The 9,586-nt window shown below is 43.9% G+C and overlaps 1 protein-coding gene across 3 annotated transcripts in view; it reads left to right on the forward strand.

The window, feature by feature from the left end:
* Positions 1–9,119, forward strand: part of ATG13 (autophagy related 13) — a 15,549-nt gene extending 6,430 nt beyond the window's left edge. The window contains exons 10-17 of one of the 3 annotated variants that reach the window (XM_010185267.1): positions 1,885–1,983; positions 3,102–3,212; positions 4,119–4,252; positions 5,447–5,564; positions 6,286–6,363; positions 6,671–6,787; positions 7,247–7,375; positions 8,587–9,119. In XM_010185267.1, coding sequence (XP_010183569.1) covers positions 1,885–1,983; positions 3,102–3,212; positions 4,119–4,252; positions 5,447–5,564; positions 6,286–6,363; positions 6,671–6,787; positions 7,247–7,375; positions 8,587–8,664 — 864 coding nt within the window. In that variant the 3' untranslated portion in view covers positions 8,665–9,119. The remainder of the gene's footprint in view (positions 1–1,884; positions 1,984–3,101; positions 3,213–4,118; positions 4,253–5,446; positions 5,565–6,285; positions 6,364–6,670; positions 6,788–7,246; positions 7,376–8,586) is intronic. The other 2 variants (XM_010185268.1, XM_010185269.1) reach the window with 2 other exon arrangements.
* Positions 9,120–9,586: the final 467 nt, after the last annotated feature.

Consider the following 9,586-nt stretch of genomic DNA (forward strand, 5'->3'; position numbering starts at 1 on the left):
AAGTATCAGCAAACTAATTGGGTCGTAGTATTGAGCAAGGGACTTAATACTCTGTACTTCTGTCTATCTGTGCAAATTTCATTTCATTTTCAAAAAAAAGACAACAAACAAAATTTCCTCCTTTTACTGTTCTTGTATATCTGACTCCACAATTCTGTTTTGAAGACTTGGCCAGAGTTGTCCAATAGTTTTAAATATTCAGGAATGTCCCGCCTTGTTGTCCAACCAAGCAGGTGGCTCTACTGCTCTTTAAAGACAGTCTAAAGACTAAATCTCTTTTGCTGTCGATACGAAACATAGAATGAAATGTAATTGGAATGCTGTTCCAAACTGAAATTTGCTGTGGGTCTTTCCACTGCTTCAGAGGAATTAGCATGACTGGTTTAGCAGAATGTATTTTACTGTATGAATGAGCTAGAAATGAGCTTTTCTTAGTAAGCATTTTTGTGCCAAGTGGCTTTTGGGTGACAGGGCATCAGGCAATGTTCAACTAATCAGCCAGCACTCACAGTAAGTCGGATGGAATTAAAGCTTTTCTTATTCTGTGATACACAGATCAGGAGGTGAGTTTGTGGCTGAGTTGTGTCCTGCCTCTTGACAAAATGGGTTAAATGCAGAAGGTTTCATAAGGAAATTTCCACTGGCTTGCTCATGCCAGTGTTACTTAAGAGTAATAGTGTATGTAAATGCATCGAAGTTGACATTTCCCTAGGGGACATGAAGCTTTGCTGTCACTGAGAGGAAAAGCTTTATGAAACCAGAGGAACCTTGAGGATTCATATTAAGTATGAGCCCACATTCCCACTTTTTCTGTGGCTCATAGTTGCCATATGCTGTGTGCTTATTTATGAGGCAACTGCCAGTCTTTGTTACCACAGTTAGAATTGTAAGGCTGTTTGTTGTAAGGCAAAGTGGTCTCTAAAGTAAATTAGAAGGGGAAAAAATGTTACTTTCTCCAGCTTTCTATATACAGCTTAATGTGTACGAAAATACTGGGAACTCTGTGATTCTGTAGGCAAATTGTCCAAATCTCTGCCTGCCTTCTCAGTAGAAGTGAGGCCTAACCTGCATAATACAAGAGAATCGATGTTACCTTCGCCCTGTGAGCTTGCATAGCATGTATGTGTGTGTTGTGGAGTAGCCCAAAATTCAGGAGAAAGTCTGGTCATGGGTCGTCATATCCAAAAACGAAGCTTTCCTAAATCTGAAAACTGTAGGTAGGAAAATGACTGGGAGAAGTTGTGGGAGTGAACCAGGTTTGGATTGCCCTTTTTGCATTAGTACCTTCTATGAGGCGGTGTTTACTTCTGGAGCGTCACTCCTGTTGACAAAGCTGTCTCTTCACATGAGTGCGTTTAAATTGTACCTCACTCTGGGTCCCTTTTATTCTAAGGGTGCAGCATAGATCTGCCAAGATATGATCCCTCAGAATGCTGGCAGATTAGGAGTATGTGTGGCTGTAGAGTATTGAAATACATGTGATTTGTACATTTAAAAAAAAGTGCCCTTGGATTTTTTCAGCCTTCTTGCTCATTGTCTGGTACCAGTTCTACCTACCTGTGGAACAGTCTCTGGCAGTTACTTTCTGTCAGTGTTCACTGGAGTCTAAAACATTGCCTTTGTTGAGTGGTTCAATGAGGTTGAAAAACAGTCAGTTCTTTACAAAATGAACGTGCTTTTGGCAATGCTGAGACTTCTGCTCGTTGTGTAGGTGTGGCTGCTGCAGCCAAAACCTCTTCACTGGAATTCAGTTCATCCAACTCTTTATAGTTTTTCTCTGAAGTCCTTCTTTCTCTCTCTCTCTCTCTCTCTCTCTTTCTCTCTCCCCCTCTCTCACTCTCTCTCTTTTCCTTGTTTCCTCTGTGTGTCTGTGTCTGTGCACAGTGTGTTTTTACTGCCGCAAAGGCACATTTTCAGACCCCTCCTCCTGTGGTGACGGACACCTTGAAGGTCCCAGTGATGGGACTGGCCTTTTCACATCAAGTGAGTTGTCAATAGAATATGCTATACATGGCCAGATATAGTTCTGGCATGACGGAACAAATAAAGGAAAGTACAAATTTGACAGTGTGGAATGTTTGTGCATGGGAAAGGCTGGTGAACCCAAAATGGGCCAGGCACATTACTGAAACTGGCTGCTTAAATGCCTCTGCAGATGAAGGTCTCCCAAAGACAGGACAAGCACCCCTAAATAAACAACAGCTCTTGCAAGGATTGTTAGTGAGAGATACAAGTAGTAAGGCACAGTGCTGAGTGTTTTCTCTTAACAGCCAGTGTCCCTAGAACCTGCACAGTCCTTGGTGCTCCATTCAACTTAGCTAGCCTCACGAGAGTAAAACCTCTGGTCACCATTCAGACCCCCATACATGTTGTCAGCATTGGCACTGCTGGAGTATCACACACAGAGCACTGAAAGAAGTGTTCTTCTTGAGGTCAAGCAAGCTAAAACAGGAAAGTTTTATGTAATCTGACCAGCTAGATTTCTACCTGGGGTGCATAAGGAACTTCTCCTGTGTTTCACTGCATCCAGCACTTCATTCCTAAAGCAATCTCACAAGTGTTAGCTTCCCACTTCTCTTTACCTAGCACATTTATGGGACTCTGTATTCCTTGGCTGAAGCTATTTGAACAGGCCCTGAAGATCAGCTGTTCAAATGTGCAGTGGGAATGGGTTCAAACAGTTCATAGTGCAGTTGCTTTGGGGAAACAAATATTAAATATTATAAACACAATCTCTTTAGTAAGTTGATGATGGCATTGATGCTTTTTCCAGTATGTGAAAGAGGCCTGTAGAGCAGAGCTTCCCTGTGAATGGATGTCAGTCGTGCCTTGCACAGCCTCCTCCTACGTGTGTAGAAAACCAGTTGTGTTTTCTTGTCAAGGCCCAGGCTTAGTGCCTTGCAATAGGAACTTTTTAGAGTAATAACCTTCATTATTGATTACACTGAAAATCTAGCATCCTTCTGCCAGCCTGAAACACTGTACTGTGCCTGACTTTGCCTGTTCCTCCTTCAGTGACTGATGATTATTCCGACTATGGGGCATTCCCCTTCCCCTTCCTCTTTCCTCTCCCTTTGCCCTTCTTGTTTTTTCTTTCTTAGCTTTCCAGCTCTCGTCTTTCCTATCAGCCTGCTGCCCTGGGAGTTGGATCAGCTGACATGGGGTATCCTGTACTCTTTGCTGGTGGCTTGAATGCTGCACACCCTCACCAGGTACTTGTAAAGGGTAGAACAAGTGTCGCTCTTACTGCAACCATTTGTGTCACTTGTACATCTGAGAGAGGCTTTGGAACTAGTGCATGCATTGGTGTCCTGTTTGTCAGGAATGAAAAGAATGTAAGGTAAATATAGAGAAAGCACAAATTGCACAGGAGCTGGGAATTGGCTCCTCAGCATCCCTGCCTTTATTGGGGTAGGGCTTATGTGGAAAAACTGTGCCAGACCTGTTGGCCTGCGCCAGCATGTCACTGGTTCCAAACTTTGGCTGTCTTACAAAGCTGCTGTCCCTGCAGCTGTCCAAGCACAGCCTTGTAGCCTACACATAGGATACACTGACAGTCCATGTTGACATATTTGCATCCATTCATCAGACAAAGAAGCAAAGTTGACAGAAGTATCTTTCTGCCTGTGATGTTCCTGCTACACCAGAGTTTTGCTGACACAACGGTGGCAGAATAGACTGGACCAGACTATTTATGTTAGGTGATTGTTGTAGGTCCTTTCTGTTCCAACTGCCTGACCAATTCAGGGCTGACCAAGTTAAAACATGAGATTAAGGACACTGTCCAAATGCCTCTTAAACACTGACAGGGTTGGGGCATCAACCATCTCTCTAGGAAGTCTGTTCCAGTGTTTGACCAGCCTCTCAGTAAAAGAGATGCTTCCTAATGTCCAGTCTAAACCTCCCCTGGTGCAGCTTTGAACCATGCCCACGCATTCACTGGTATCACTGGATACCAGGGAGAAGAGATCAGCGCCTCCGTCTCCGGGGCCAGAGCTCAGTTATATTTCAAAAAGCACACAGCTTTTAGGCCCAGTATGATGAAACCTGCTCTGTGTTGCACTGTGGTGTTGGCCTGGTTTTGAGATCTCTAACTTGACTGTTCCTCTCTATCTCAGTTGATTGGTCCAGGCAAAGAAGGGGGAGTTCCCCCGATTCCTAGCCAGCCAGCACATGGCACTCAAGCTGACCAAGAGAGGATGTGTACCCCATTGGATGGAGTTCACTACTCAGCAGCTACTCCTTCTAGTAGGTAGGTTGGTTTTAGATGGTCCACCACTTGTGCTAGCCCTTTAATAATACTTTTAAGATAAAATTTTATGTTTTCATCTTTTTATCTATTGTTTGTAGCATAACTACTGTCTCTCAGTCTCCAAAACCAACTAGCAGCTTTCTCTGATTGGAGCTTTTTCAACCTTGATCTTGCCCATCTACTTACACCTGCTAGTCACTGTAACATCCTTGCAACTTCTGTTATGTCAACTTCAAATTGATCTTTTTTTCATCTCTCTATTATTTTTGCTGATTATAAAACAAGATAAAGTAAATTCACAAGTGAGTTTTAAATTCTCCAGATACTTAATGTGAATTGTTACCAGAACTAGTTGTGCTTACTCCAAATCAGTTTACTATTTTCTTAAGAAACTTCAGGCATAAAGTTCCTTAAAAGGAAACAGTGCAGCGTCAAACCATCCTAAATTGCCTCCCTCTCAGCTAATTAAATCCTTTTTTTTTTTTGTCACCATATTTATTTCTTCTGAAGTCTCTTTTGGGGTCACATAGTTCTGAGTCAAGTATCTTAAGCAGAGATTTTGCTATGAGGAAACCAAAACTCATAGTTGCACTAGCACTTTCCTGGATATGCTGGCTAACTTGTCCTCTTGCCAGAAGACTTAAACATTTTTTTTTCTTTTGTTTTAAAGTTCTGACTACTTGTAGTAGGAAAAAAACCCAACAGGTCATAGAAATAATTAATAGCCATGCAGTGAATTAATCATACTGGCAGTGGCTGTTGTGATGTATTAGACCGTTGCCTTTGTAACCTGAGTGACAGATGCAATTCTGGTTCTTGCCCTCACTTCCTGACAGATCTGCGACTACCATAATTGCTGAAAAAATAATAGTGATGGGCAGGAATTGCTGTTGAACATGCACATTCTGAAGTTAAAAGTCCATCTCCAAAAAGAAAAGCCTATTTCAGTTGACAGCAACTTTTTATTCAACCAAACAGTTTTCATCCAGCTTTAAACAAGAATCTGATTCAAGTGTGCCACTCCCCTTTATGTGCTCATGACTGAGGAGAAAGGTGTGGTATGAGCACAGAGATTTCTGTTGTCCTTCCAATACTAGGAGTAAACCCAGAAAAGTGAATGACTCTTGTAAAGCATGTGATTTGTCTATATTTTTTGTGCCATGAGTCACTAATTAATCCATTTTCCTCCCGCAGCGAGGACACAGAAACAGTATCAAACAGCAGCGAAGGGAAGTGTGGCTCCCCCCATGACCTTTTGGAGACCATCTTTATCCGGAAAGTGGGAGCTTTTGTTAACAAACCCATTAACCAGGTAACTAGGAGTAGACCTTCTGAGGGGGCACCATAATATCCTGCTTCTCCCATCTGTTCCTACACAGAGAAGCAAAAAGCACCCTGATGCTAGGGCAACCCTGAAGAATGAGTGTACATATTCCCACCTCCTGCATTTCTCTACAAGGTCTTGTCATAAGCTTGTTTTTCATAAAATCCTTTTGGGATGTGACAGCCATTGAATTTTCCCCACTTTGCCAGCTCCCTATTTGGGTATGAAAGACTTGATACTCCACTTGAGTCTCACAATGATTTGGCACTACCATAGGTTCGTAAACAGGAAGCTGGTAGCAAGCCTCCCTTCCTTGAAAGGCCATGCAGGAGAGCAGCTCATCACTCGTAAGCAAGCATTTAAACTCAGCTAGGGCAGCTTAGAGATCTGCCCAGTTCCTAGGGCTGCTCTTCTAGGCGTTTTGGATGGATGAAGAAAAATTGTTTGAATTTGCAGCAGTTCATTAATCCTTGCCTATATTATACAAGATGTATGTAAGCAATCCTACCTCAGGGTATATTTCTGCATTAGGTCAGCTGAGTACAATCTCTCTATTTTATGCCTTTAAAATGAGGTTGTCAGCCTCCTGCCTAACTGCTGACATGATTTTGGGCAATTTTTAGCAGGCCTGACAAAGTCTTTCAGTATCCTTTTCTGTGTGGGGTAAGCAGAGCATCTTAGTGAAATTCTGTTTGCTGCATCTCCTCAGGTGACCATGGCCAACTTAGACATTCCTTTTGCCATGTTTGCTCCCAAGAATGTTGAGCTGGAAGATAACGACCCCATGGTAAGCCTCTGCCAGAGGTATAATATGTGCCTTCTCGGCATCCCTTATGCACCATCCATGCTGTTCTCTACCTTGAATACACTTTGTTTTTTGAGCAAAGAACTAGTTACTCAGTTTTGTTTGGTTTCAAGAAATCTCCTGTATTGAGTCTTGGGCTCTCGAGACATGCAAACAACAGTGTGTGTTTGCTGCCCCTCCAATAGCATGTGTTTTTTTGTCCAACTTCCTAACTGCCCCCGCACTGTCAAAATGCACAGACAGATGTGATCATAAGATGAGTACTCACCATCTTTGATTTCTTGGGCAGGTCAATCCTCCTGACTCCCCAGAAACTGAATCTCCTCTACAAGGCAGCTTACACTCGGAGGGCTCCAGTGGCAGCAGCACAGGGAACACCCATGATGACTTTGTTATGATTGACTTTGTAAGTGCCCTCACCAGTGCTCTCACGTAACGCTTGCATCTTAGATAGGCTTTAGGTACTGGTACAATTGCAAATGATGTAAGAGTGGTTCTTGGTGGGGGTGGAAAAGACACAATTCATGGTTCCAAACTAGAGCTCAACAGTCCCAAAACTGCAAAGATACTGATACTTGGAACTGACAGCTACAAATTAAATACTCTTTCGGTTCCCTACCCTGGGCTCGGTGTCCTCTTTCTAATGTCTAAAGGAGTCAGATTCCAAGGAAGCGCTCTCTTCTAAGTGCTTAGGCAAGCACAGATCTTGGCTGTTCTTCAGTTATTGCATTAACCTGCATTATTGCAGCAACTGTGGTAATGCCAAGATGTTTACTGATAGCAGGTAATGACTTTACCTGAAATTATGGCAAAAGGAAAGCCAGTGTCTCTGAATGGGAATTAACAGCAGTCTCTTTGATTTTAGAAACCAGCATTTTCAAAAGATGACATTCTTCCAATGGACCTGGGGACATTTTACCGTGAGTTTCAGAACCCCCCTCAACTCAGCAGCCTCTCAATTGACATTGGAGCACAGTCCATGGCAGAGGATTTGGTATGGAAGCCTAAAATTTCTGTTGGTGGGAACCATATGTACTTTATAATGCTCTCCCTGTTCCTAGTTTGAAGAGTCCTATCTTCACAGAATCATAGAATGGTTTGGGTTGGAAGGAACCTTTTAAGGTCATCTAGTTCAACCCCTGTGTAATTAGATTCAACTAGATCAGGTTGCTCAGAGCCCTGTCCAACCTGACCTTGAATGTTTTCAGGGATTGGGCATCTACAGCCTCTCTGGGCAACCTGTTCCAGTGTTTCACCACCTTCATCATAAAAGATTTCTTCCTTATATCTAGTCTGAATCTACCCTCTTTTAGTTTAAAACAGTTACCCCTTGTCCTGTCCCAACAGGCCCTACTAAAAAGTCTGTCCCCATCTTTCTTATAAGCCCCCTTTAAGTACTGGATGTCTGTTCTAAGGTCTCCCTAGAGCTCTCTTTTCTGAACAACCCCAACTCTCTCAGCCTTTCTTCATAGAACGAGTGCTCCAGCTCCCTGATGATTTTTGTGGCCCTCCTCTGGACCTGCTTGAGCAGGTCTATGTCTTTCCTGTACTTCTCATAAGGAAGACCCTGCCCAAAGGGGGCCCTCACTAATATGTTCCAGACAAATGCGCATTAGTTGTGGCACACCCGAGTCTGAAACTGGTGTTTATCTCCAGGCTGAAAGCTGCTGCCACATGCTTGTTGTAGCTGTCATTGAAACCCCCAGAACTAATCCTACCTCTGGCATGTCAGAGTTGGTGGCAAACTAGGCCTGATCTTGTAGCCCAAGCAGAGTTAAATGCTGGTGTGGCTGGTTAAAGTCATGTCTGGGGGTGTGCTGTACTGGGCTTGCAGGCATTGTAACATACTGTGGGGAAAATTGAACACTGAAGGCTGAGCTGCAAGCGAGTGGAAGAAGGCAGTGACATGAGCAGGTTACTGTGCTGCAGTTGGCAGCAGGAGTTGCACAAGGTGAGGCCCCAGTGCACCTACTGTTCCAGCAAAACAAACACGCTCTGGGCAGAGTGCCCTTCTCAGGGTCACTTGCTGGGTGCTGCCAGAGGACTCCTGGTTTTGTGCACGTGGGAAGGGGGGCCCAGAGCAGTGGAGAGGGGTTGCATGACGCAGAAACAGGTTTTTTTTTTTTACCTTAGAGTGTGTGTTTTAAAGCTTCCTTTTATCTGCTGTGAATGAGCCCTGATCTGCATCCTTCTTTACCCTTCCAGGACTCGTTACCAGAGAAGCTGGCAGTCCACGAGAAAAACGTCAAGGAGTTTGATGCCTTTGTAGAAACCTTGCAGTGAAGCTGTTTTCCAGTTTTGCTGTAGCAGTTCTTCCTCCCCAAGGCATCCTGGAGAATGACATCAACAAGTATCTCTATCACCCCTGCTCTGGCATTTGTCTCACTTTGACTAGTTCCTTCCAACAAGTGAGCTTTCTTTGATTGCTCTCTTCAACAGCAGATACAGCTCATCTGCTAATTTTCCTCAACTCTACCACCACATAGTTCTGGACTGCTTTTCCTGCTCACAGTCAGTTTTGAATTTAAGACTTCAGTAGGGACACAGGAAGTCAAACTCCAGTGTATGAACCTTGTTTTCTCCTCGGTCTCTGTTCTGTGTGGAGGGGCTTTGTGAAAAGTTGCCATACGCTTCCTCCAAAGGTCCTATGGTGTACGTTCCCTAGGTTTAGCTTCTTGCCTACAGACTTTTTCCTACGGTCTCTGATCCTGTTAGAGCATAGAAAGCTTTGGCTCATTTCCAGGGTCTGTGAGTTTGGCAGATTCAACAGTTTTGAAGTCCAGGACATCCATTCTGCAGAACAGGGCATTTCATTCTGACTGCAGGGTGAGTGCCTGGAGCCCAGCAAGAGACATCAGCTTTGGGAACTGTGTGATGTAACACAAGTTACCTTGGTTTTCCTGCTTTTAAGGAACTGGGTCTCTCTGCAGTCGTTCTGCGTGAGGCTGCCTGTTGTGCTGGCTGAGAAGCAGGAATGAAACTACAGAAGCGCTTCCCACATTTCCTTCCGGAGTGCACTGACGCTGGGCCATACCGAGTTTACCAGTGTCGACTGTTGGCAAGGCTGCACGTAGCACCTGTGATGATGCTGAATTCATAGTCCCTGCTTCTGTAACTGTAAATAGTAGGAATCCTATTTCTTTAGGGTTATGTAACTAGGAGTCTTAGTCCAAGATTCTGTCCTCTAACCCTTGCAAACCTTCCT

The sequence above is a fragment of the Mesitornis unicolor genome, unplaced genomic scaffold (assembly GCF_000695765.1).
Source record: "Mesitornis unicolor isolate BGI_N332 unplaced genomic scaffold, ASM69576v1 scaffold38555, whole genome shotgun sequence".
Classification (NCBI taxonomy): domain Eukaryota; kingdom Metazoa; phylum Chordata; class Aves; order Mesitornithiformes; family Mesitornithidae; genus Mesitornis; species Mesitornis unicolor.